The 26,537-nt window shown below is 61.1% G+C and overlaps 2 protein-coding genes across 2 annotated transcripts; one reads left to right on the top strand and one right to left on the bottom strand.

Moving 5' to 3' along the window:
* The first annotated feature begins 15 nt into the window (after positions 1 to 15).
* On the top strand, positions 16 to 2,232 carry LOC140657167 (proteinase-activated receptor 3-like). Its single transcript, XM_072873823.1, has 2 exons — positions 16 to 112; positions 1,186 to 2,232. Exons 1-2 carry the CDS (start codon positions 16 to 18, stop codon positions 2,208 to 2,210), a joined length of 1,122 nt encoding a protein of 373 aa, XP_072729924.1. The 3' UTR covers positions 2,211 to 2,232.
* Positions 2,233 to 3,013: 781 nt separating this feature from the next.
* ARAP3 (ArfGAP with RhoGAP domain, ankyrin repeat and PH domain 3) lies at positions 3,014 to 24,605 on the bottom strand. The gene is made up of 34 exons (XM_072872314.1): positions 24,446 to 24,605; positions 21,434 to 22,558; positions 20,737 to 20,798; positions 20,342 to 20,415; positions 20,031 to 20,101; positions 15,255 to 15,524; positions 14,925 to 14,994; positions 13,953 to 14,073; positions 13,545 to 13,732; positions 12,527 to 12,633; positions 12,221 to 12,420; positions 11,982 to 12,067; positions 11,627 to 11,809; positions 11,231 to 11,393; positions 10,775 to 10,906; positions 10,548 to 10,701; positions 10,285 to 10,387; positions 9,849 to 10,047; positions 9,697 to 9,760; positions 9,209 to 9,372; positions 8,840 to 9,052; positions 8,572 to 8,677; positions 7,874 to 8,021; positions 7,611 to 7,679; positions 7,243 to 7,317; positions 7,003 to 7,117; positions 6,713 to 6,841; positions 6,396 to 6,529; positions 6,156 to 6,238; positions 5,885 to 5,920; positions 5,020 to 5,083; positions 4,776 to 4,913; positions 4,405 to 4,443; positions 3,014 to 3,691 (listed from the first exon to the last, which is right to left on the bottom strand). The coding sequence occupies exons 2-34, from the start codon at positions 22,516 to 22,518 to the stop codon at positions 3,125 to 3,127; spliced, it is 5,412 nt and encodes a 1,803-aa protein (XP_072728415.1). The 5' UTR covers positions 22,519 to 22,558; positions 24,446 to 24,605; the 3' UTR covers positions 3,014 to 3,124.
* Positions 24,606 to 26,537: the final 1,932 nt, after the last annotated feature.

Here is a 26,537-nt window from a genome sequence, read left to right as displayed (position 1 = left end):
GGCCACCCCACAGGCATGTCCCGGCCGGTGCCTTCACCCAGCTCTGCTGCTGTCTGTGTCACCCTCCTGCTTGGCTGTGCCTGCCTCAGCTCGGCCACCCAATTCTCTCCAAGTAAGTGCCTTGGTGGGTCTGGGGGGGTGATGGGGCAGGGCAGGGAGGCTTTGGTGCGACACCCCAACATTGCGTCCTGTGACACTTGGAGGGGATAGCTGGGTGTCACAGTGAAAGCTCAGGGCACTGCTCTGTTGCCTTCCCTGGGTGTCCATGTTGAAAACCTAAGTGAAGACCTGAAACCCTGCCACCCCTTCCCCTTCCAGCAGCAAAAATCAGGTTACTGCTCTCATAACCTGAATTTCCCCTGTCCCCTGGATGCAGAGAGGTGGCAGAGGTCGTGGGAAACCTGCTGGATGTAACTGGGGCCCCTCGGGGCCCCCCGGGGCTGGGCATCCTGGGAACCACCTGGATGGAGCTTTTGGAGCTGGGGGTGACGCACAAGGGATCAGAACTTGGCTGCGGTTTTTGAGCAAGCCAGAAAAGGATTTGATTGGGAGTTGTTTGTCTGGTGTCCCGGGACCTTCCTGTTCTTCGCTTTTGTTCTTCGCGTGCAGTGAAAAGCGTCCAACTGCAGGAAGATGGGGAGGTGTGCGCAGCCCTGGCAGCGGCAGGGGACTGAGCTGGGGGGGCTGGCCGGGAGGAGAAGGAGGCAGGAGCCCCGATGGGAGAACATCTCCCATCCTGGCATGGGTGGCCACATCCCGACCCTGTCCTGGCGTGGGTTTCCTGTCTGCCCTTTTGATCCTGTTGGGTTGCGGGGGACCTGTTGTGCTGGGCTTGGTAGGAAAAGGGATGTCGGCAGAGCTGCGTGTCTCCACAGTGGCATGCGGGAGCAGAGCCTGTCTGGGCTGTGGACAGGGTGGCCCGGCTGGGCTGGCACCACCATGGTGGCAGCTCAGGTCCAGCGGCGTGGACGGCGCAGGATGTGGCACGGCTCCGTGCGGCAAGGGCGGCAGGATGCGAAGGGCTCTCATGTCCTGAGCTGCCCCTGCCATGAGGCAGGGGAATGCCAGGTCCTGCATTTGCTGGCAGCTCTGCAGGGAGGGGTGACAGCTCCTGTGTGGTCCCGAGGGGGAAGGGGCAGTGGGAGGGGGCTCTTGGCCAAGCCTGATGCCTTGTGTCCTCCGCAGTGCGTGACAAAGGGCGAGTCTTGATCCCCCTCACTCCCCAAGAAGAAGCCACGTGCCCCAGCGCCTCTGTGGAAGCTTTTCTCAACAGCACCCTCACCACCCGCCTCCTCCCTGCCATCTACTCCGTGGTGCTGCTTGTGGGGCTGCCGGCCAACGCTCTGGCCTGCTGGGTCCTGGTGACCAACTTCAGGAGATGTTCCAGCACCCTCTTCCTGCTCAACCTGGCCAGTGCTGACCTGCTCTTTGTCCTCCTGCTGCCCTTCAAGATCTCCTACCACCTCTTGGGCAATCACTGGCTCTTTGGGGACTACCTGTGCCGTACCATGGTGGCCGCCTTCTATGGGAACATGTACAGCTCCATCCTCTTCCTCACCTGCATTGGCCTGGAGCGCTACATCTCTGTGGTGCACCCGTTCCTGTGGAAGGGCTCCAGTTGGATGTGGGGCAAGGCAGGCATCTGTGTGGGCATCTGGCTGGTGGTGGGGCTGGGCATGAGCCCTCTGCTTTTGCACCCCCAGACAAGTCATATCTTGAGCCTGAACATCACAACGTGCCACGATGTCCTAAGAAAGGATAAGCACATGTTCCTTGTCTACTACTTCCTCTCCCTGGTAGGGCTGGGCTTTGGCTTGCCCTTTGTGCTCATGACCATCTCCTACAGCTGCATCCTGGCGCGGCTGCTGGCCAAGGGGAGACGCTATGGGCAGGTGGTGCGTGTCCTGGCCCTGGTCCTCCTGGTCTTCATCCTCTGCTTCACCCCCAGCAACGTGCTGCTCTTCATCCACTACATGCTGGAGGCCACAGGGTGCCACAACGTCACCTACATCTGGTACACCCTGGCCCTGGCGCTTGGCGCCTTCAACAACTGCTTCGATCCCTTCATCTACTTCTACGTCTCCCAGGATTTTCGGGGCTGGGTCTGGGATGCAGGCAGCTGCTGCCCAGCGGGGCTCAAGGCTTCGGCAGGGAGGGCCTTGGAGAAGGCAGCCCTGCCCCTGAGGTCCAGCGAGCAGAGCCAGCTGTAGGCAGGGCTGAGGGGTGCCAGGCTGTGTCCCCCTGCCCCGGGGAGGGGGGATCCCGCAGAATGGTGCCCAGCACAAAGGGCTGCACTGTCCCAGGCTGGCAGCAGACTTGGGCAGAAAATCCCACCCTGGATCTGAGGTTCACCAGGACTTTGCCCCCAGTTTTGCAGTTCCTCCAACACTGCCAACACTGCCCCCATCCCATGGGTCCCCTGACTAGGTGCCTGGCCCTGGCACCCCCGGCTCCCCGCCTGCCGGACCGCGGCATCCCTCACTGCTCCTCCTGCAGTAACCAAGCCCTCCAGAGTACAAATAAACCTTTATTTCTCCCTGCTGGTGGAAGAAACAGGTATAAATACCCGAGTCGAGCAGGAGCCCTCCTCCATCGCCAGGACTACGCACTGGGCACACATGGCTGGCCTGGCTCCTGTTGACCCCCCCCCAAAATATGCCACAGTAGATGCAAGAAGGGAAGCGGGGGATGGCTTGGGTGTCCTGACCCTGCCTCACAGGCCCAGCACTGGGGAGGGGACATCGTGCTGTGTTCCCCTGTGCTGGCAGGCACCGCGTGCCGCCCTGCCTGACACCGTGCCGTGCTGCTGAAACATGCAGGCAGGCTTTTATTTTCCCTTTTACTTGCTTCCCTTGGCACTGGGGCTGATGGCAGACACGCCACCCACGAGCGAGAGCATGTGTGGCAGCATCCCCAGCCCTCCCAAGAGAGGGTACCGCCCCTGAGCATCCCGGTCCCCACTAGTCCCCTGGTCCCCACCGCTCCCCACTCCCAGCCCGGCTCCAGGCTCAGGAGGAGGAGGAGGGTGCGGGCTCCATAGTGTGGGAGCGTGGCGTATCCATCATCGCTGCCGCCGGGCGTGACTTGACCCCCAGGTCGGTGGCTGCCCCTTCGGCACGACACGTCATGTCACCGGCTGGCCTGGCCCCGGTGGCTGGCCCTCGTTCTTCCTGAGGATGACGCTGCTGAGCTCCTGGATGAGTTTGTCGTTAATGGGCGAAGGAAGCTGCATGTTCCTCTTCCTGGGGATCTCCAGGGAGGTCTCTGCGCTGGGCCTGCTCCCCGGCGTGGCTGCCTGCTCCCAGTCCCTGGCCAGCGCCAGGGAAGGCTCCACGTTCCTCTCCAGAGAGGCTGTTTTGGTGGGTCTGAGCCCCGGGGCTGGAGCTTTGTCACTCTCCGTGTTCAAGCCCCTTTCAAGGGACAGGGCTTTGGTGACGGAGGGACCCACCATCCTCTGAGCCGGACTGGCGGGCAGCGAGGAGCGCAGCGCCGTGGTCGGGTGCTGCTCGGGGAACGGGGCCGGCTTCTTGGACCTGTCCACGGGGGGCACGGCTGACAGGTCTGCCAGCAGGCCCCGCCCCAGCTCCAGCGCAGCCAGCTCGGGGAAGTTGCCCACCTCCTCGTAGACAGGATCGGCGTCCGCATCCTTCTCCTGCTGCTCCTCCAGGGAGTCCTGGTGCATCTTCATGGGCTGGGGGAGGGCGGGGGGGTTGGGGTGAGAGGGACTGTCCGCACCGCTCAGCCGTACCCCTCTGTCCCCCTCACCTTGCCCTCCCTGCACTCAGGCACTGCCCAGGGAGCCTTGCCCTGCCTTGCCGTGGGGCTGGTGCCCACAGGTGACCCACCCTCCATAAGGTCTCTTGGCTCAGGCACTGTTGCCCTTTCTTTCCCCATCGCCGATGGAGGGTGAGCGTTTTGGTTCCTGCTGAGGCATGGTCCATGCCACCAGGCTGTGGCACCAGCCCAGCATCCCTTGGCAGAGGTGGTCTGGGGCGGGGAGGGCAGATGGGCACCCATGCAGAGCACAAAGCCAGGCGAGGCGAGGTCCAGCCAGGTGGCCCCCGCAGCAATAACCTGATGGCGAGGAGGACCCAAACCTATTTCCTCGCATTTCTTATGTTGATCCTCTCTGGGCAATGCAGACCCAACGGGAGAGGCTCTGGGAGCTGGGCTGGACTGTTGTGGTCTTGCCTGCACACACCGGGACCACGCAGGGCCCCCCATACCTGGTTACGGGACACACAGAGCAATGGGCACCCCCTCCTCTGCCACACAGCGTGGGCAGGATGGCCCGGGCATGCCTCCGAGTGCAGGTGGGATGCTGCAGGCGAGCCCTTGCTGCCATAGCCAGGAGGCATGGTGCAAAGCCAGCAACAGACGTGCTCCACGTGTGCGGGTACTTACAAAGAACATGGACAAAGTCCTCCGCGTGTGCAGGCGGCGCTAGAAACAGAGGAGATGGGCAGAGGTAAGCACATGATAGCGCGGAGCAGGGTCACGGATGCCTCGGCAGGCAGAGGACGGGCAGTGGGCCGCAGGACCCCACGTGCCCTCACAGGGCCCTGCACACACGGAGAGCTGCCACGGACATGAGCACAGCACACAGCATGCACACGCCGCCGAGCACAGGGACACACACCCAAAGCATCCATTGGTGCCAGGCGGCGTGCACCTGCCTCCGGGGCCCTGGGGTGGGTGCATGGTCTCAGGATGGGTGCATGGACCTGGGTGGGTGCAGGAGCATCTGTGGGCAGGGGTAGCTGCGGGGGCTTTACCAGGGTCTGGTTGGCGGAGAGCATGGTGGCATCGGTGCTGTCCCCATGCAGGGGCACCAGCGGCATGGTGCCGAACTTCTGCTTGGCGAGGTCAGAGGAGGAGCGTCGGCGCATGATTACGGGGCGCAGGTCATCGTGCTGTGCACAAGGACAGGGCAGGGAGCAGGGTCATGCCGGTCTGCCCTGCCAGCTCCCTCCTGTCCCAGCCCAGCCCAGCTGGGTGGCATGGCCAGCTTGCACCCACCTGAGCCTTGAGGATGCTGGTGGTCCAGTCCCACAGCTCAGCCTGCCCCGAGCACACCAGGTACCTGCAGAAGAGTCAGCTGAGAAGCTGCCAGGGAGCAGGCCCAGCGGGGCCCATGTCCCCTTGTCACCTTTGCCTGAGAGCCCGAGGCTGTCAGGCACCACTACACCCAGTGGGGCTGCACCTCTGAAACTCTCTGCATGCCCAAATCGCTGCTTCAGGGCAAGGCGAGAGCTCGTTCGGCACCCATGAGGCACCTCGGCTCAGCTGTCCTTGCTGCCCTTGGAAGAACATCTCAGCCCTACATCCAGGGCAGGCAACACGCGCAGCTGCTGCCCCAGCATCGGCAGTGTCAGGGAAATGGGGACAGGATGAGCAGGATGCACGGGTGTGCCTGGGCACCCAGTGGTGCCAGGGAGGCCAGGCAGGGAGCCCAGCTCAGGGTGGGGCGCAGGGTGCAGGAGCACCTGGTGTTGGGTGCGTGGGGACACAGAGCAGTGTTGGGTGAAGGCTGGCAGGCAGCACAAGCATGCAGGTGACAACGCACACCTGGGCAGGGTGGGCAGTCCCTCTGGAGCCTGGTGCTGGGTGCTTGGAAGACGCATCTCCCAGGGGTGCTGGTGTGGAAGGGGAGGTAGGAAGGGTGTGTGGTGTGGAGATAGATTGCCCCTGGAGCCTGGCCCCCACCTCGTGCCAGGGAGCATGTGGCCCCACCACTCTGTCCCTGGAGTGCCCCAGCCAGGCACCAGCTCTGCCCTGACCCCCAGGGCCCTGTAGCACTGCCCCTGGCTGTCCCACTCCCACTAAAACTGGGGACAGATCTCAACATCCCCCCAGCCCCAGGATGGCAGGGGCAGATACTCACAGCTGCTGCTTGTCCAGGGTCAGTGTGAAACCCCACCTGGCGAAAGGAAGAGACAGGCTGTGGGGCAGCACTGCCAAGCTCCGACACAGCCCAGGGTCCATGGGCAGCGGGGCGGGGGGCTGAGCTCGCCCCACAAGCCCAGGCTTGTCACGGCTTTGGGTCCTGGTGGGGCTTGGCATGCTCCCAGCAGCTGGGTTTGTGTGCTGGGTGCTGGGGGCAGGGACTGAGGGATGCATGGCCCAGGGCCACGGCCAGGGAAGGTCCCACTTACCGGGCTGGTGGCTTCAGCTTCTTCCTAATGCCCATGTAAACCTTGGCTGCGTCCAGGGGCCACTCGCGCTCCGGCTTGGCACTCTGGGGAAGGAGATCCGTCGGGTCAGCCCAGCTTGGTCCCAGCCTAACTGCCAGGAAGACAGCCACCACTGTGCCACTGCTGTCCCCAGGCTCCCCCTCCCTGCCTCTCCTCCCGCCCTCACGGCGCAGGTCCATCCCCGCAGCATCCCCTGGGTACCCTCTTCTCCTTGAGCAGCAGCAGCCTCCGGTCCCGGATGACGAAGTAGCGCTCCTGAAACTTGTTCCCCAGCAGCTTGGGGGGCTCCTCGCGGCATTTTAGCAGCCCGCACTTGGGGTTCTCACGCTTGACGCCTGCCCAGTGGGGGGAGATGGGGTTCAGGGGGGCTGGGAACTTGTGAGGGTGGCTGGGGTATTGCAGGGGGATCCCACTGTGGGTCTCAGGGATGTGCCCCCGCTAGCTGCAGGGCGGTGGCCAGGGCAAGGGGAAGCTGAGGCAGAGCTTTCCCCCTCTGGGACCCTTTGTGATTGCCTTACCTGTGAAGAGACAGCTGCCCTCGCCAATGGGGACCTTCCTCACCAGCAGGTACGCGGCGCTGGGCTCCGGGAGCTTGCACCACTGCAAAGCTTGCTCCAGCACCTTCTCCTTGGGGTGCAGGGGCCGCTCTGGGGAGGCAGGGACACTCTCACCACTGTGTCCCATTCCCTGTGCCAGTCCCCGCCCCCCGTGCCACCGGCAGCAAGCTGCCCCCGCTGTACCCCACACCTCCTCCTGACCAGCCCGGCCATGCCGAGAGCATCCCCTGTGCCATCCCCACCATGCTCACCCAGCTCCCCGTTCTCCAGGGCCTCGAAGGTCAGCCAGATGTCCAGGCTGGCCGCCACGTTGCGCATCTCCAGCACCTGGTTGGTGAGCTCCTCCGCCGACATGGTGGGGGACACCTGGGGCCAGACACACGGGGAGCTGCAGTGGGTGGTGGCAGGATAGGTGCCAGGCTGCCCCAGGCTGCGCCAGGAGCCTGCATCCCTCCTCCCTTCCTCCGGCACGGCCCTCCTTTGGGACTCACCTTCAGGGTGACGCAGCAGTCGGGCAGCTTCTGCTCCAGGTAAACCTCGATGATGAGGTCCCCTGCCTGTGAGAGCTGGGGGAAGAATGGGTGGCACTGGTGCTGTGCTGGCACGGGTGCTGTGCACATCCCCTCTCCCCAGGGGGATGGCGATGGTGTCCCAGGGAGCAGGGGTTGCTTCTTCCCTGGGCAGGAGCCTCAAGGTGATGGGAAAAGGGGAGACAAGTAGGGGAAGGTCCTTCCCAAATATCTGGTGTGGGACAGCGGGGACCCAGGGTGGGCAGCTGGGAGTGCCCCCATCCTCCAGGCAGTCCCACCAGCCCAGGGGTTCCTGACATGATGGGGGCCAGCAAGCACACCCCTAGTACCTGGGTGTCCTTCCAGGTGGTGATCAGACTGTTCTCCAGATCCATCTGGGATACCTGGTCCTCGTCAATCTGCCAGAGGAAGAGCGGATAGGGTGACAGGGGAGACACATGGAGTCCATGTGGAATGGGATACGGCTTGAGGACACATGGCCAGGATGGAGGGATGCAGGGGGAGGTAGAGCTGGGCAGTATGGGGGGATACAATGGGAGACGGGCAAAGCCAGCATGGAGGGGGCTGGCAATGCCCCTGGCAAGGAGCTTACATTGAAGATGCTGACATAGTTGTCAATGAGGTCTTCCATCACTTTGACCTCGTGCTCCCCTTTGCCATCGGTCTGGAAGAGGCTGGGTGCGAAGAGCAGTGACAGGTTCTTGGTGCTCATCTGGTTGAGGTCTGAACATTTCTGCACCCTGGGACAAGGAGGACAGAGGTGAGGGGCTGGTCCCACTCTGGATGGGGTTTCAGCCCCAGCCACCTCCTCTGCCTCACACAAACTCTCCCGAAAAACAGCCTGTTTCTCCCCTGCTCCCCAGCTCCCCAGCAGTGGGAACTTCAAGCTGAGCAGTTCCTGTTTCCAGGATTTACATCTGGCCATTGAACCAGACAACAGCCTCACCTCATACTCTGAGCTGGGGATGGGAATTTGTTTTTTTCCCTCTTTTTGGGCACTGGGTGAAGTTTACGTCCTACAGGGGGGTGTCCCCTACTCCCAAACCTCCTGTCACTCCCCCTTGCTGCAGGATGACTTTGGGAACGTTTGAGGTGTCCCAGAGCAGCGTGCTCCAGCACACCCCAGCACCAGCTGTGGGGCTGGTGGGGCAGGGCATGGGCACTGGGCTCTTCCTGGCTCACAGAGACGGCACCCAGCATACCCGGGGCAGCGGGGAGACCCCACATTGCTGGCTGGCCTTGGGGACCCCAGCTGGACCAGGGGACCTGGCAGGGAGGTGGCCCACTGACCGGTAGAGGTGCCCAATCAGTGCAGCCAGGGTCTTGTGGTTGAGGCGAGGCAGGCGGTGAATAAGCTCCTTGTACCTCTCCAGGCGCTGGGGCTTCGAGGAGATTTCTGGAGGGAGGAAAATGAGTTGTGGAGCATTGCTGAGTCTGGTAGGCACAGAGCTGACATGGCACCAGGGCTGGTACCAGGACCCCGTCCTGAGGGACACCAGCCCCAGAGGTCCCTGGCAGGCAGCTCAGCGTGGGAGCAGGGGTTGGGTGAAGGAGGTACCTGCAGCCTCTTTCCACTGTGGGTGCAGCTCCAGGGTGAAGACGGGGTCCTCGAGCTCACGGAAGAACCTCTTCAGCACATCAGTGACGTCCTCGATGAAGTTGTCGTTGATGCGCAGCTTGACGTTGCGGGCGTCCCGCCGAAACTCTTCCATCAGTACCTTGATCCGGGACTTGGCTCCATTCTTGCGGTAAATCCCCTCGTGCCGCAGCCCTGGGGCAGGGACATAGGGTTATGGGGGCCCAGTCCTGCCCAGAGAGTCCCCAGTGGGGCTGGTGCCCTGAGAGCGGTGCCTTTTGCCTGGAACCTTTGGCTGCCCTGTGTGTGCCAGAGGATGCTCCAGCTGTGCTACTGCCACGCTGGGCTCACCGTACTGCGTGATGAAGGCGATGCAGCTGTCCACGATGATGGGGATGTCCCCCCGGCTCAGCTGCTGGTCCCGCAGTGCGTTACCCCGGCCCCCTGCCGATGCCTGGATGTCGGCATACCACGCTGCCGAGTCTGCCCGCGACAAGCCCTGGAGGTAGAATGTCCTGAAAACGACAAGGGCAGAGAAGAGGGAATGAAGATTGCCGCAGGGGGGTGGGGGGTGGGGCGGGTTATGGTCTCCTGCCCGTACGCACAGCCTGGCTCTGGGACAGGGAAAAAGGCACAGCCAGGCTGAGCCAAGGGACATCCTACCCCGGCAAGAGACCACGGGCTGGAGTGACCTCAGTAAGCCACTTGGCCCCAGCCCTGCTCTCCCAGTATCATCCCCACCGCGGGTTTGGGATCAGCATCAAACCCTGCAGGAGTGACTTTGCCCCAGGCTGAGGTTGCTTGGCTCATTCCCCATCATTCCCACGGCCAGGCCTCACCTCCCCATCTCCACCAGGATCAGCAGCTCCTTCTTCTCTGGGGTCTCCGTGGGGGGAACCAGACCTGCATTGGGGTGAGAAGTAGAGGGATCAGAGCCATGCATTGCCACTCACCACATGGTGCCTGTCCCGGGCTGCAGCACGGCACTCACTGAGCTCCTGCAGCCGCCGGAGGTTGATGCTGTCCTCAGTCCCGTCATCCTCGGTGGGGCAGATGAAGAGGTGGGCTTTCTGCAGGATGAAGAAGGCCTGCTGCCACCGCTCAGGGTTGAGCATGCACTTGTAGCGTAGCTGGCCTACGCGCTGGAACTCGTAGCCCAGCAGGCAGTGACAGCTCACAGGTGTGAACCACTGTGGGATGGAGCAAGAGATGAGCCGAGTAAAGACAGGGCTCAGCCCCCGAGCGCAGACCCCCGCAAGGATGGGGGCAGGTCTTTGGGGAAGATGGGAGCCTCTGCAAAGGGAAGGAGAGTGCTTGCCACAGAAGATGAAGAGAGTGGGGAGCTGAGAGAAATTACAACAGGGAAGTGGAGACAGAGTCCAGGGACCCACCAGCGGCATGGGGTGCCGGGGCTGGGGCTGGCTCACCTTGCCGATGGCGCTGGCCCAGGCTTGCAGCATCTCGGGCCCATCAGTTCCCAGCTGCTGCACTTTTTCCCCAGTGAGGAAGAGCTCGATGGTGAAGCGAAACCTGCAGAGGATGAACCAGCCCATCAGGGCAGCCCCCCACTCCAAACATGCACCCAGAGCCAGAGCAGACCTTTGCACCAAGCAGGGAGCAATGCCTGTCCTTGCCCTCTTCATTCCCACAGGCTCTCTGGGCATGCAGTGGGGGGCATGGCTGAGGGTACCTTTCGGTGAGGCTGGGGCTGGCAAGCGCCTGGGCTCTGTTCACGCCCAGGGAGATGAGGTCCCCGCTCTCGATGTGGCCCAGGGGCTCGGTGCATTTCTCCGTCTCAAAGAAGAGCAGGGCTCTTTCCAGGGAGCACCACATGCGCTGGAAGTCTGCAGGACTGGGGGTCAGCGGCACTGGGGTAGGTGCCCCCACTGGCTGCCCTCCTGTGCTCCCCACGCTTACCCTCTTTGCTCTTCTTGGTGCCCGGGAGCTTGGGGGACGCTGTGGCCCGGTACAGGTATCCGCTCTGCATCACTGGCTGTGTGATCTCATTGTAGACACCCTCTGGACCTGGTTTCTGTGCACGGGAGCTCTCTGCGGGGAATGGTGGTGAGAGCAGGATGGGAGCAGGTACCCACCAAAGCATGGGTACTGGGGGGGCAGGGAGACCCCATTCATGCAGGTGTAGGCAAGGGGGTGTGCCAGGCATGGGTTTCCATGAAAAGGGGCTCCAGAGGAACCCACTGCCTTGCCCCATCTCAAAAGAGGAGTGCAGTGGGGCAGGCGGGTCCCCCAGAGAGCCACAGTGCCTGATGCCCTGGCTGTCCCCAGCCTTGGGCCGTGCTGTGGGGGGCAGGGACAGTGGCAAGGATGAAGCCCCCCCATCACAGCCAGATGGGGCTCGAGGGTCCTTGTTACCTGAGTGGTTCTTGGGCCTTTTGCTCTCCAGTCCCCACCAAAGGTCAGCCCCAGGGGCCACCTCGCAGCCAGTGGGGTCAGCCGCCAGCCCAGCCTCTGAGGACGAGAAGAACTGTAGGATGGTCTTGAGCAGGGCTGGTCCTGCCACTGCAGCACACAGTGCCTGGGATGAGACAGGAGCCTTTAGGGACCACATCCTGGCTCATGGAGACCCCCAGCCTGCTGCCAGGGGTGTCTGAAGGCAGGCAAAGTGGGACACAACCTCCCACCTGAGCTGCCTGGCACAGGGGTGCAGGCGCACACAGCCAAGCAGGAGGTGTTGGCATCCCAGACTCAGAGCTCTGGGGTGGTTCTCAGCACCCTGGTATCATGCCTGCACCCTGAGGTGGCCCCTACCTGGAGCACGTCCTCCTGAGTGGCGTAGTGGGGATGGGGCAGGCGGTACCGACCCTCTCGATACTTGCGGGAGATGAAGTCCCGTCTCTGCTCGGCACTGGCATCCGGGTAGAGGGCCTCTGCGGCAGGGAGGCGAGCGGCCCAAAACCGGTTGGCTCGGTCATTTCCCAGCACAATGAAGAGCTGCAGGAGAGTCCCATGGTCATGGCGAGCACCAGGGCCAGCTGGGAGGAGCAGCATGCCTGGTGTCCCTGCATCCCAGGGGAGACCATGGGCCTGCCGCCCTGCCCGGGGAAGTAGCCTGGCCTCTGAGCATGCCGTGCCAGTCCCAGCATCCTGCCCTGAGTGCCTCTACCTGTACGATTTCGTTGGACCAAACACTGGTGTCAAGCTTCAGACTTTGCACCTTGGAAATATTAGAGCCCAGGCTGCGATGTTGCCCTGCAGGGAGCAGGAAAGTGAGCACCCCTTGATCCTGCCAGGAGAACCAGCACCCAAGTCGCATCCATACCCCAGCCAGCACCCTGCCTGCCCAGGCAGGCTCAGCCCACACCTGCTGGGACCCCCATGTGCCCCCCACGGAGATGTACTGGCCTGCACACTGCTTGCAGATGACCACGCACAGGTTGATGGATGCCCAGTCAGGACTCTGAGCCCAGCAGTCTGCACAGTATTTGTTGGCTTTGTTGGACCAGATCTTCTCTGCCACCTCATAGTCATACAGCATCTCAGCTATGGCCTCCTGCAGGGCCTCCATCCACTCCCGCTTCTCCCGCTCTGACTCCGCCACGAAGCTGTAAGCACCAGCACAGCCAAAACTCAGGGGCCTGGAGCAACCAGCACCTGGGTCCAGAACCCAGCTGCTCCCGCCACCTTGTCCCACCTGGACACCTGGGATACCTGAATATTTTGAAGGGGGTGATGAGCTCGAAGCTGCGGTTCTTGGCTTCGCGGATGGTGGAGCCGCGCATCTCAATCAAGCAGATGCCAATGCCCATTTTAAAGAACTGCAATTCAGAGTGACACCGGTGTTGGCTCTGCAGTACCATGGCCATGGTGGACACACCACCCCGGACATGCCCATGATGCTGGGGCTGGAGCCAGGGAGCTGCACCTGGTACCCCCACTCCAATCACTGCTCTGCTTTGGCCGGTCAGGTCAGACCTGGTACCCTGCCACACCTCTCAGCCATGCCATGTGGGCTGACATAAAACATTCAGCAAATATGTTATACCTTAAAAGGAAAGGCAAGTTCTGCCCTCAGCCCCCAAAACCCAGCCATTCAAATCCCTCTGTTTTGGAGATTTGAGTCCACATTGAGTCAGGCACAGTCATAAAGCAAGTACCAACTTGAGCAAAACCCACAGAGGTTTGATGCTGTTTAGTGCACACCAGGAAAACTGGAAATGAGGTGACCAGAACAAAAACAGGGGTGCTGAGAAAATTCAGCAGGCAGGAGGTGGGGATTTCCGTGGGCAGTGGGCAGGGTGCCATGCGTTGGCAGAGACCTGCTGCCTTCCATAGGGCAAGCCTGCGTTGCAGCAGGTATGTTTGCTGGTGATTTCGTGGTCATTGATCCACCTGTCCTGTGATGGATTGGGACGCTTTGGTGTGATCAAGACCTAAGTGCCGGGCAGAGATGAAGATAATTTGGTGATAGCAAGGAGATTGGGAGGGGGGTTTGCTCCTGGCAGTCCCTGCATCTCCAAGCCCAGGCTCCCACTACAGCTGGCTGCCCTGTGCACAATCTCCAGCTTCCCGCTCCACCATTCCCTTTCTCCTGCCCATCCTTTTCCTCTCTGCTCTCCCTTTGGCACTGACCCTGGGCTAAGCTCCCTCCATCTCTCCATCACTCTCACCACCATCCACCATTGGCACAGCCCTCTGTGACAGCAGGGTGTCTGGTTTGGCCACAAACCTGCTCGCTCTTGTACAGCCACATCTCAGGAAGGCTCAGGGCTGCGAACACCTTGGACTTCTGGCCCTTCAGCTCCAGGGTGCCTGACTTCTGGCAGTGAGCAGTGTTGGTGGGCCGGGGCCGGGACCCCACCAGGCGCTGGTCTGTCACCTTCTTCTGCAGTGTAGAGCACCACTCATTCCTCTGGGCTGGGGACCAGGCAAGAGGGAGTGGGTCTGAGCCCTTCCCAACAGCCCTGGCATGGAGCAGAGCACCCAGCAGGCATGGCAGGGGAGAGGTCCCCTCGCTCATCATGGCTGGATGTTTTGGGGATGGGGTGAGAGCTGCCCCCAGGATGCTCTGGCTGGAGGAGGGAGGCAGGGACGGTGCCTTGGGGACTGGTGGGCCCTGCCCTGGGTCTTCACTTACCCTCATTCTCAGCGCGGAAGACAAAGATCCGGTGGCTGGTGAAGACCTGGAACTTGTTGTCCTTGGTGGAGCGAGCCATCTCGATCACAGACAGCGGGATCACCCCCTTGGGGTAGGGCTCCTGGAACGAGCCCCAGGCAGGGTTACCCCCCTTTGCCCTTCCTGTGGGGCATCTCCATAACCCCACCACCCCAACACTTGCCTTGCCAGGCACACTGATGCCATAACCATAGGGGTAAGGGGATGTGGCAGGGATGCCTGCAAGCTCCTGCAATAGCAGCTGCTCCACGGCCATGCATGGTGCCTGTTTCTGCATGGGTGCCACTGATGTGGGGCCAGCCCAGCTGGCTGTGCCATGGGACTGCGGCAGCAGTGCCTGTCATCCCAGGTAGCGTGGCAGCCACCAGCACCCCGCAGCAGGCCTAACGGGGCCATGCAGAGCCCCCACAGAAGGACGAGAGGACATGGGACAGGAAAGGGTTGTTGACTCATCCCACACACCTAACCCACAGTGCCAGCGCCCACAGTGAGAAAAGCTCCTCCATGCAGCACACTGTCCACATCCCCCAGGGTGCTCAGCTGGGTGCTGCCTTGTAGCACAGCCCGGGGAACACCAGCAGCCGGGCAAGAGCTGAGGGTTCAGGTAGGGATGGGTCCATGGCTGGGACCCAGAGATCGCCCATTTGCAGTCTGCCCCAGGGCTTGTGAGCCAGCAGGACCCCCCTTGCCTGCTCCCTGTTGGCAGAGGGACCCTTGCTACCCTGGGCTTTCTATGGCGTGAGGCTGTGTTCAGAGCCCCCCAGGCACAGGGGCCTCGGCTGCTCCACCCTAGCAATGCTAAAGCAGTGCTGGCTCCTTACAGAAGGACAAGGGGAGGCAAAGGGGAGATGGTAGCTCACGTGGTGTCAAGGCACCCTGCTTAAGCAGCACATTTCAGCCTCCCCACCCTGTCCACATCCTGCCCCTTTGTACCTTCTCACTGCTGAAGTACATCAGGTTCTTCCCATCGAAACGGACGTAGCGCCTCTGGAAGACATAGTTCCTGTTGGGATGGCAGAAAAACGGGGCTGTTGGGAAGGGGACAATCCCCCCGAGGACCCCACATCTGCTCACAGACTCCCCCTTCCCCCAAAGATGGCTGCACAGAGACACTTGCAGCACAGCTGGGGCACCCAAGAGGGTCCTCCTCCTGTGGGGAGGTCTGGCTGCCCCAGTAGCATGGTGACCAGCGTACCCACCTCACCAGCCTTGCCCAAGGAGGCTTTACCTATAGGGAGGACTGTCCCATGGGTGGGCACGTACCCCTGTGGGGAGAGCTTGTCCAGCCAGCCGCTGAGCATGGTGGGTCGGGGCTCAGAGAGTGATGTGAAGCTGGCATAAGGGGAGATGGTGAGGTCATCCAGGACCTCGTCTGGGTAGAGATGGGCTGGCAGGCTGAATGGGGTGCCCTTGGCCTGTGGTGCCTCCACAGTGGAGTACCCCTCCGTGTCGTTCTGGATGATATGGTTGATGAGCCGGGACCGGGTCTCTTCATCCTCGCTCCTTCCCTCACTGCTGCACTCGCTGCTTGTCCTGTGAGAAATGGGGTTGTGAGGCAGCCCAGCTGCAGCAGCACAGCTGCTCACTGTGCAGAGTCCCGGTCAATGCCAACCCATTTGGGGATGTCTCACACTGCTCCTGGCCCCATCCTGAGCTCTTCGGGGCACCCAGTGACATGGCTGTTTGCATCTCCAAGAGCAGGGTGGGACAAGGGCTCAGCACTCATAAGCCCCGTGGCCACCAGAAGCCTGAGGCTCAGCCAGTCCTACATGATGGCAAGGCTGGGGGTAGCTGGCAAAATGGGCTTCCCCACCTTGGGTAATACCGCACAGGCCACCACACATCTCCAAACCCCTGGCATCACTTCATTCCCCTCTTCACACTACAGGCAGCAAACCGAAGCCAGGCAGCTCCCCAGTTCCATGTCCTGCTCCCTGCTCTACACCCACCTCAGCTACCTCCTCACCAGGGGTCTCAGCCTGCCCTCTCCCTCTACCCCTCCAGTGTTCACGGCACTGGGAAGGTCCTTCTGCCATGACACCCTCGCGCCTGCTCTTGTGTCCAGCTGAAATGTTTTGCAAAGGGATTGGGATGGACAGATGGGCTGGTAGAGCTCCTGGATCCATCTCCTTTTCTTGGGAAGCCATGCTAAAACCCCCAGCCAGGCCTGGTGAGAGTATCCAGCCATAACAATAAAAGGAAATTATTAAAAAAATGCTAATCCTGCCCCTTCCCCTCAGCCCTCTCAGCCAGACATTTTTCTTTCCCCAAAAAAGAAATGTGCTGGAAAATGTCTGACGGTCCCAGGAGCTCACAGAGGAGCTGCCCATGTGCAATGGTGATGGTCAGGAAGAGAGTCACGGCAGCTGGGACACCCCAGCACCAGCAGGAGAGCACCCGTGCCACTGGGTCGCTCATGGCATCCATTGCCAGGATGAAGAAAAGGCTCCAAGAAAGGCAATGAGAATGGTCCAAGCCCTGTCACAGCTTCTGTCTGAGGAGCACCTGAGCAAGCTGGGCATCTCCAGTGGGGAAAGGGTAAGTGATGGAGGCGGGTTTCTGAAGCCATGAGCAGCATGAGGAGGGCACCTCCTGGCCACCGCTGCTTCAGTCACAGGAGCTGGGTGACATCAGAGAAAGCCAGCAGAAGCAAGGTGCAGAACCACATGGGAAAGGAGCGGCTGACCTGTGGGACTCTTTGCCATGGGATGTTGTAGAAGGAGAAATTTATGGAGCAGAAACCCACTGGGGGATACTGAATATGAAAAACCAGCTTCAGCACAAATCCATGTGCTATAAATGCTTTTGGACCAGCAGAATGACCCCAAACACTTCCCCTCATCATAAATTCTCCAAACACCTCATTTTGAGCACTGCCTCATCGTAGGAGCCAAGGCAGTGCATGGACCCGTACTTTGACCCTGGACAGGCACCTTATGAGGCCATCGAACATCAGATGTCCCTGAACCATGTGAGACAAAAGCAAGACCTGAAGTCTGCCTGGAAGCATGTTGGGCTGGAGACACCCAGGCTAGAGGTTGGCTCCAGAGAAGTGGGATGGTGTATGGGTCTGAGGAGGTGGGTGGAGAGGGACAATGGACTGTTTGGCTCCAGTGTCTGCAAGAAAGACAAGAAATGGCCATTGGTGGCTTGGAGGTTCAGAGCACAAAGAAAATTGCTATTTAATTAGCATAACAGAGCCTCAGCAGGGTGATTCATCTGGCTGGAGTTCCAGCCCGGTGTCCAGCTTCTTCAGGAGGGACTGGCCAGGGAGTGGGGTGGCTGGAGGACTTTGTACGTCATACGTGGATATCAGCCTTGAGTGCCAGAGCTGAATGGGAGACAGACCCGCTGAATGGGCCAGGGCAAGAGAAAGAGGGGAAAAATCCATGACAGCCCCTTCCTGAGCAATGATTTACAGCCACTGAAACCACAAAGAGCTGGACGACAAGCAGCATCTGGCAGGGACAAGCAAAGCCCATGGCCCGGCTGGAGTGGGGTCTCTCAGCAACCCAGGAGCATGCCAAGATCCAGGCCAACTCCCAGCTCTGCCCTTGAGGACAGGGTTGGTGGAGGAAGCCTCCAAGCAACAAGTCTGCAAAGGCCAAGTCATCTCCCTTTTCAGCTGGTGTCAGGCAGTGAAGACAACTAACCTTAGGGCCAAATGAGTCCCCAGGGCAAGGAGAGAGTATTTCTAGGTCAGCTGAGCCTGGAGGGTGATGCCCAAGGTGCACCAAGTTGGGGCAGTCTCAGCCTGTCAGTGCTCACATGGGAGAGCTGATGGAGGATGGAGGATGGATAACGGAAGAAAGGGATCTGCTGGTGGTGAGGGGACCAAAGAGCTGCTGAATGGATCTGGTTACTTCAACTGGGGGTCATGGGCTAGACAATCAACCTGCGAGTGGACACCTGGAGGTAGGTAGGGAGATAAGGAATAAGCTGTCAAGGACACGCCATTCACAGGGTTTCTTTTCCTGCAGGGAATATGCCTTGAGGTGTGGAGAGAAGCTGTCTGGGTAGGTATCTGCCTGAGGATCATCTCATCGCGGGTCTTGATGCAAACCAGGGCAGGGTCCACCATCCTGGTCCACCATCCATGATGCCTGACGAGTCGCTGTCTGACCCAGTCCCTTGAGCTCCATGGGGTGACACAGGCAGTGCTGCGCTACTGTCTCTCTCCTGCTGAGACTGATGTCTGAAGTAGGGCAGATACTGTCCTGTGCACCAGCATTTCAGGGGGCTGAGCATCACCAGCTTGGATGAAGGTGCCCAGTGTCAGAGCGGGCGAATCCCACCCTATGCTCCAGGCTCTGACAGACCCTCAGAGATGCAGCTCCCAGTTTTAAGGGGAATTTTGTATTCCTCTTCCTCTTTGCTGAGGATATCTCATTGCTGGCTGAGGCAGCTCTGCCCATCTCTAACACTGACACTCACTGCCCAGACCCCAAGCCAGAGAGCAGCACGGTCCAGACGAAACTCCCCCAGAACAGCGTGAGAGGAGGTATCTCAGGTAGGAGAAAGATACTGTGCTAAAAGGGCGGAAGGGCCTCTCTGAAGTTTGGGAGTGGGAAATATTTCCCACAATGAGTGGGTTTGTGGGCTGCTGGAGATGCTCATGTTGTCCCCAGTGACCAGGTGCCAGTCAGCAGGATAAGCAGTCAACTGGCTGAACTGGAGAAACACCGGTTGAAGAGGAGGATCGGGAGGTCCCACAGAGGCAGGGGCAGGAGCCAGGGCTGGCTGGCAGTGGCTCAGCAGCTGAGCAGGAGCCCATAGCTCTGCTCCAGGGGGATCACGGTTGGACTGGTGGGGCTGGTCTGGGGAGGAAAACATTAGAGCAGCTGGCTGATGGGGTCCATGAGCACAATACAAAAGGTCTTCAAAGGCTTTTCTGTCTCTTGTTCAAATCCCCAGACCCCCAACCACCTTAGTGCTCAGGCTGGAAGAAAAAAACCCTGTGAACCACTGACTCTGACACTCTGCTGATGGTTGCATCCTGTCTCTTCTCAGCAAGACCAGGCTGCAAAGTCCCTGGTGGGTCCAGGGCTGCAAGTGCCTGGCTGATGCCCTTGGGATGCTCTGGATCCCAGCTCCCTGGAAGCTGCTGGATGGAGACTGTGACCCATGGGCCAGCACCCAGCCTTGCTCTGAACTGCTGGTTCAGAGGCTCCATGGCAGATTTCAGTATTTCTGTTTACAAAACTCCTGTTCCCAAGTATTTGCAGTTCCCCACCCATGGCCTGTGTTGGCTCTCATCTGGCTGCAAAGTCTGGCTGACTGTGACACTGGATCAGGCCACACTGCAGTGACTTGCACCCAGAGCAGGAGATGGGATGGACTGACCAACACTGGGGCCAGAAAGGCAGGGGCATGAGGACGCATGGGCCGGCAAGACCATGGGCAGAGCCGAAGGACACAGAGCTGCAGGTCGCCTCCTCCTCTCTAAGCAACACAGGAAAAGGAACCCTCCCTGTCTGAAATGGGAAGAGCAGCTTTCCTTCCTCTTTCTGAGATGCTATCAGGAGTTATGGAAAGTACATTTCAAAAGCATTTTAAAGGTGCCCCTCACAATCTCACTGTCCACCACAGTGTGACAGATCAGCAAATGCTGATCTGATGATGCTGGAGCCTTTGGAGGTTGCACATCCCTTCATCTGGAGCTGAGAGCCATCCCATTTCTCAGCAATGCCTGTCCCCCATGGTGTTTCCATGCTCCCAGCAGCCAAATCCAGGCTCTGCCCAGTGTGCAGGTGCCCAGTGCCATTGGCACTGCCCCAGCTGTGCACCCAGAGCATCTGTTGGCAAGCACTGTACCCCCAAGGGCCACCCACCAGCACAGCTCCTTCTCATCTCTGAGCCCACTGTCTCTTCTTGAGACTGCTGACCTGATCCCAGATGCTCCTGTTCAGCTCTATGGTGGGGGAAAAGCACCCACCGCCTCTCAGGCTGTCACCAGGGGTGTTCCCTGTCCCTCTGGCATGCAAGCCCTGGACCCCGAGCCCAGACCAGCCCCTGCAGGCCAGAGGAGGTGATGCCTACCTGCATGCTTCTTGCTCCAGGTCCAGGTCAGACACTGCCTCGTAGCTCTGATGGGAGGGGATGCCAACAGCCTGGGAGGAGAGATTGGTCACATCTCCTTTCCCCTCTGCCCTCTCCCATCCCAGACCTCCTCAACCTGCCTGGTCCACTGCGCAGGGGGCTCAGCCTGTGAACCCTGCCCCAGCAGTGATGCTCAGCCAGGCACTGCCGGGCACCACGGTCTCACCAGCTGCAGCTCCCTGCTTTGCAGCAGCTGGTGGGATGCAGAGTGATGGCAGGGGACAGCCACCATCTCCACAGTCTCCTCTCACCTTCTGCTCCCAGCATGGGGCTATGTGCCCGAAGATGGTCTCACTGTAGGGGCTCACGGGCTGCTCGCTGACCTCTGTGGGCAGAGACATGGGAAGGAAAGGCAGTCAGTGATGCCTGCCGCAGGGCAGTGACCAGCCAGGACTGCCAACCCTGGAGGTGGACCCCCCCACTGAGCGCACCACAGCGTGCCCCAACATCCAGGGCATCTGGTACAATAGAGATGCCAGCCCAAATACATGTGGTGCTGGGCCCTGCCTTGGCCCGGGGCCACCCTGCTCCCTGAGAGAGGCAGGAGCATGGGGCAGGACCAGGGTACGTGGGTGTCCCCCTCACCCCCCTTCCTCGGGGACACTGGGAGGTCCTCGCTGTGCACCGGTGCCCTGGGAGATCTCACCTGGCTTGCCAGCAGGTCTCTGTGGGACGGGGGGCAGGCCCCCGCCAGGCCAGCTGGGACTGCTAGAAAACAGGAGAGGGGTTACTGTGGCTGTGGCCAGGATGGGGTGGGAGCCTGCAGGCTTTTTCCACCTTGTTTTCCTGTCTGGCTTACATGGGCTGGAGGCTGTGCTTGACTGGGGCTGAGTCTGGCTTTGTCCCCTGGGATGTGCAGCATCCCCTCCCTGCTCCCAGCATCCTACTTGCTCCCTTCTCGTCCCCACCCTGGGACCTGCCGAGCTGTGTGTCCTGGGACTGCCGGGCATTTCCCAACCCAGCTCACCCCCCTCTAACATCTCCAGCCTTGCTCCCAGCATAAGCCAGCCTCAGAGCCCTCACCATGCCGGGGAGCCCCAGCCCTGCTGCCTGGGGGGGCAGAGGAGGGGCAGCAGCTTCTCCCCCCAACTAGAACGAGCCACCCAGGGGCCCAGGGCCACCCTGTCAGCTCAGAAGGATCCCAGCTGCCCTGTGGGACCACTCCATGCAGAGCCTGGGGAAGGCGTGGACAGGGTGGTGAAAGGGGGCTTCGTAAGCACCTGGAGGCAGGCAGGGCCAGGCTGGGGATAGGGTCCCGGGGGTGAGGGGCTCTCTGGATCCTCAGCTTTGGCTGCTCTGCACCCCTCCTCCGCTCCCTGGGGCAAAGGAAAGCATCTGCTTACTCAGGCTTGTCATCCGGCTGGGTCAGTTCCTGTGAGGACAGAGCCAGGGGCTGAGCGAGAGCCTGACCCTGAGGACCATCATCCCCTCCTGAGTCCTCAGCGGGTGCTGACAGGCACTCGAGTCCTTCATAGATGACGTTGGACACCATCTCCAGCCTGCCCTGCCCTGAGCCCGGCTGCGAGGCTGCCCTGGGGCACAGCGAGGGATCTCTCCTGGCTGGGGTGGCTGCAGCAGGCAGGGGAGGGTTGGACGTGGGGTGACCCTCTGGCACGCTCCCAGGGCTGGACTCAGCTGCTGGGACCCTGTGGCTGTGCCGTGGTGGGACAGACGGGATAGACGGGGAGGATTTCTCCAATGCCTCCAGGGCTTGTCCATGATCCAGAGCTGGGGGGAGCCATGTCTCCTCCTGAGCCCTCTCCCGCACTCGCAGCCGGGATGCTCCCATGCCCATGGTCACAGCCGCCCCTGGGCCAGCCGGCAGTGCTGGCCTGGGCTCTGGGCTCTCTAAATCCGTGGAGCTCTCCCCTGGCACAAACCCCTCCAGTACCACAAAGGCTGCAGGTGCCCTGTTGCTGCCCAGGCTGTGTGCTGGCACCGTGGTCCGTGCCAGTGGCGTGGGTGCCAAGCCCTGCTCCGGCTTTGAGCGAGGAAAAACTGACCTTGGCTTGGGAACCGGCTTCATGAGGGGAGGAGCAGGGTCCTTCTCTAGAGGTGATGCCTGGACAGGCACAGTGACATGCTGCTGTGTACCAAAGGCGTCAGTAGCCCCTCCTGGCTCTGCTTTCAGGGCATCCTCACCCACCTGGCAGGCATCCAGGACCTCAGTGGCTCGGAGATGTGTGTCTCCTGCTGCAGGTCTCCCCCAGGACTGACTGAGCATCCGTGTCTGCTGCGCCAAGTTCAGGATCCTTTTGCGGTGCCCGGTGGCAGTGATGCCGATCTGCTGCAGGTGGTCGCCATCCAGTGAGGCAGCATCTCTGGCCATGTGGTACCCGTGCTGCTTGAAGACATCCTGGTACCTCTCCAAGTGGATGGTGGCCAGCCAGTCTGCAATATCGGAATCAGGACCGCATGGGGAGCTCATGGCCCTAGGGTGCCTCTGAGACGGATGCTCAGCCCATCATCTGTGGAAGGAGGAGAGAAAGGGAGTGAGGAGGCAGCAGAAAGGGAGAGGAGGGGTTCAGCTGCAATGAAGGGCACGGATCCCATGGGTGGGAGCACAGGATGCTCCCAAAGGTCCCTCCGAGCCACTCTCCCCAGAGCCGCTCACCTGCCAGCTCAAGAAGCCAGCATCCTGTTGTTCCTCAGCCCCAAGCTTCTCCGCCCCTCCCCGGAGCTGCTGGATCCTGGCCCTGCTTTGTCAGCGAGGCTGTGACCCGAGCCCACACAGGAACTGAGTGGCTGGGGGCTCACGGGGGAGCAGGTGGGCGAGCAGATGCTGGGTGCTGGGGCATCCCAGGCTCTGCCGTGCACGGGGCTGGGCAGGAGGAGAATAAGAGCCAGCGCAGCTGGGGGGTGTCCTGGCGGGGGGGGCTGCCCGAGGTGGATAACAGGGGAGCAGCTGGGCCCCTCCCAGGGGATGAGCTTCTGTGCAGGCCAGCCTGGGGAAGGCTCTGCGGCCGGAAGGGCCAGACCATAATCTCTCTCTCTCACTGCTGTTGAGGGCATGGGAGAGGTCAGCATGACTCATGGGCAGGCAGAGGAGGGACAGACTTCCACCCACCCCCAGCTGGGACAGGCCCCCACGTGCCCCACTGCCAGCACCTGCAGCTCGAGACAAGGCACAGCCCGGGGCTTGCGCTCAGCACAGTGCCCACCCACCAGATCCTGCTCTTCTGGGGACCCCCAGCCCCAAATTATTTGCTGGCACAGCCCTGGGACAGAGCTGTGGGCTCTTTGCGGAGCACTGAGGGCCTTTTTCCCATGAATCATGCTGGTCTGCACTAAACCATCTGTGCTGACTGTGCTGCCACTGGGTCTTTTTCCAGTTCCCCCATTTCCCTCTATTGTTCGGTGCAGGCTTCCTTCCTGCTGCCTGCACGCTCCCACACATCCCCTGCCCCCTCCTGCGAAAGCCTGCCAAGGGACAGCTGGGCCAGGCTCCCTGCTGCACGAGCCCCCGTGTCCCTGCACAGGCATCTGCCTGCTCCCCACCACTGCCTGCACAGGCAAGGGTTGCATGAGTGGCATGGGGAAGTGCGGGCAGGCTGGTGTGCTGGCAGAGGTGGTGGTGTTCCTGGGACCATGTGGGGGAAGATGCTATCAGCAAGCACGCGTGAACAGCAGGGCTCTCTGCTCACATGTGTAGGTGTGGGGTGTGCGTGGTGAGTGTGCCCAATCCTGTATGTGTGCGTGCGGGGGGCTCCCCATGGGGTGAGCGGCTGCGCCCCGGCGTGCATTGAGGAGGGAAAGTCATGGCAGGAGCTGGCCAAGAAGCTGGGGGAGCAGGGAATGGGGAGCAGGGCATGGGGACATTGCAGCTGGAAGGCTGCCTGTTGATGTAGGACCTACACAAAGGGCTGGGCAGGGGGCTGTGGAGGGTGATGTCCCATACCGTTGTGGGCTGGGTGTCTCTGTCACAGGGTTAAAGGGCTGTACCCACTTCTGCCCTGCAGCCTGGTGCTGAAATGGGGCAATTTCCCCCTTTCTTGTGCCTATATCACCCCAAAGGATCTGCACCCAGCTTTGCCCACTACCTGCCCTGCCTGGGGCTCCAGCAGGCAGCCTCCTCAGGGGAGCTGGCTCCCGGGATGTCCCCGTGCCTGGGCACTGGGCTCTGGGGCTGTGCCAGGCACTGGACTGTGGTGTGGCACTCTGGGGCAGTCCAGTTGTGCCCGCAGGCAGTGGCGCTTCACAGGGAGGTGGACACCATCCCTGTCCCTGCAAATGCATGCAGACCAGCCGGTGCAGTGGGCTGCAAGTGGGCATGGACTTCCCCAGTCCTGGCCCTTCCCCCCCTCTTCCCAAGCCTGTCCCATCCGTCCCCTGCCACCCTCGGGGTTCTCCCTCACCTCTTGCCCCGCAGCGTGGTCCGCAGCCCCCCAGGGCTGGCTCCGGCGGAGCAGCACGGTGGTAGTGCCGCTGCGGGATCCCGAGGCACCCCGCTCTGGGCTCCAGGGTGATGCCAAGGCGTCCCTGCTGTGCACAGGGCTCAGCCTGCAGGCACGGGCAAGCAGCCCTGCAGGAACTGCTGCGGGCACAGGCAGGCTTCGCAGCACTCAGCCCACGCCTCCCACTGCCGGTCCCTCCTCCAGGCCAACCCTCCAGTCCCCATCCCTGTCCCACCCTCCCGTCCTGCCCCTTTCCAGGCATGACCCTGCCCCGCACTTGGCCCCTGGCCTGGCTGCCCCGTGCCCTGCCCCTCGGCCAGGCTCTGCCCTCCTTCGGGTGCTGCCCCCCACCCTCCCTGCTCACTTCCTCATGTTCCTTCTCTTGCCTTCCCAGGAAGGATCCTGCTCCCCACCACGAGCCCTCGGACATGCATTGCCATGGGGGGACCAGGCTTCCCTGAGACCCACACCCCAAGGCTGTGCTGCCAAGAGAGATCTTTGAAGTTCTTGGGTACATTTGGCTTTATCTGCTGTTTTTGCCTCTGGCTGCAGGCAAGAGGAGTTATTCACTATATCGACCATGGCCCAGGACTGGGCAGGGTGCAGGTGCTGGGAAGGTGCTGCCAGATTGGAGAAAACAGAATAAAACGTTCATTCTGATGAGGGAACTTGGGAGGGCTGGCACCGGGGCTGGTTGGGTGAAATGTTGGGAACAGAAAATCCTCCTCTGTGCTGCAAGGATGCTGGGGATGCAGCACCCCATGCCACTGCTGGTGCCCCATCATGAGGGGGATGTGGAGTGAGCTGAGGGGCAGGATGGCAGCGGGGTCTGGGGTGGCAGGGGGACATTGGGATGGTTTCTATCCTGCAAAGAGTCTGTGCTTTCACCACCGGTCGAGCTGGCTGGCTTTAACATGACACTTTTCGCAAGAGCCCCAGTGAGGCTGGCAGTTGGTTTGGCTCCGCCGTTACCCAACCTTGCACACAGAGGATGTCTGAGGCTGATATCTCACAACACCCTTCAGCCCTTCTCTGCTCCTGGTGGCAAGGCTGATAACCACTCCCTGCCCTATGAAGGTACAGCTTCCTGGGGACCCCCTTGCTCCAACTCAGGCTGGTCCTTCCCTGCCCCAACAATGCACCCAAAAGCCATTGTAGGGGGGCTGGGAGCGGCGGGAGCCCCTGGTGTGGGAGGGCCACCCCATACAAGTCTCTGTGCATGCAGCTAGGTGTGGAAAGGCAGCTTTTCCTTATCACAGGCTTGCTCCTACAAAGCAGAAGCAGAACTCAGCACGAGCCCGGCATGGCTTTCACTTTCCTCCCCCTTCCCTGCCAGCAGCTCTGTCAGGGGGGGTGATGCATCCCCGGGGCTGGGGACAGCACAGGTGGCCCCATGGACCACCCTGTGGTTGGGGTGCAGAGATAGAGTGCACAGGGACCCTCAGGGTGTGCGGGGAGCCTCTGGCCCTGCACCACCAACTGTGCCGTCCTGCTGGGCTCCCACCTTTGTCTCTTAGAGGAAGTTGTTTGGCTAAATATAAGCACCGCTGCTCATGGGAAGGTTGCTGAGGTCTGTGTGAAGGTCTGCTGAAGGCTGCTGAGGTGTGAGTGGCTGAAGGGGCAGAAGGGTGCCGGTAGTGCTAGTGGCAGCTGGCATACCATCGTTTCCATCCTGAAGTGCTGGAGGCATTAGCACTAGTGAAGCACAATCCTGCATGGGGCCAGGTCCTGGCTCACCACTCTTTGGCACCCTGCAGAATCTCTTTAGACCCCTCATAACCTGCTGCTGGGAGTGGTGCTCCTCCCTTCATGCTAGGAGGGCAGAGATGGGCTCCTGGGAAGGGAAACGTTGTCCGAGGGTGGAAGTGGCACCCTGGGACATCGCCAGAGTGGCAAGTTGCAGTCCCATCTGGTGGCCTGGTGTGATCAAGAGCAGGGCCTAAGCCCCACAACCCACATCCTGATGGCTGCTGACAGGCCAGTTTGATGCAGAAAACGTTCTCCCCTCCTGCCTTCTCCCTCCACGGTCACCTAAGTGCCAGACTGGGGCTCA

The sequence above is a fragment of the Ciconia boyciana genome, chromosome 9 (genome assembly GCF_034638445.1).
Source record: "Ciconia boyciana chromosome 9, ASM3463844v1, whole genome shotgun sequence".
NCBI classification, from domain to species: Eukaryota; Metazoa; Chordata; class Aves; order Ciconiiformes; family Ciconiidae; genus Ciconia; species Ciconia boyciana.
This window is presented reverse-complemented; position numbering and strand designations above follow the sequence as displayed.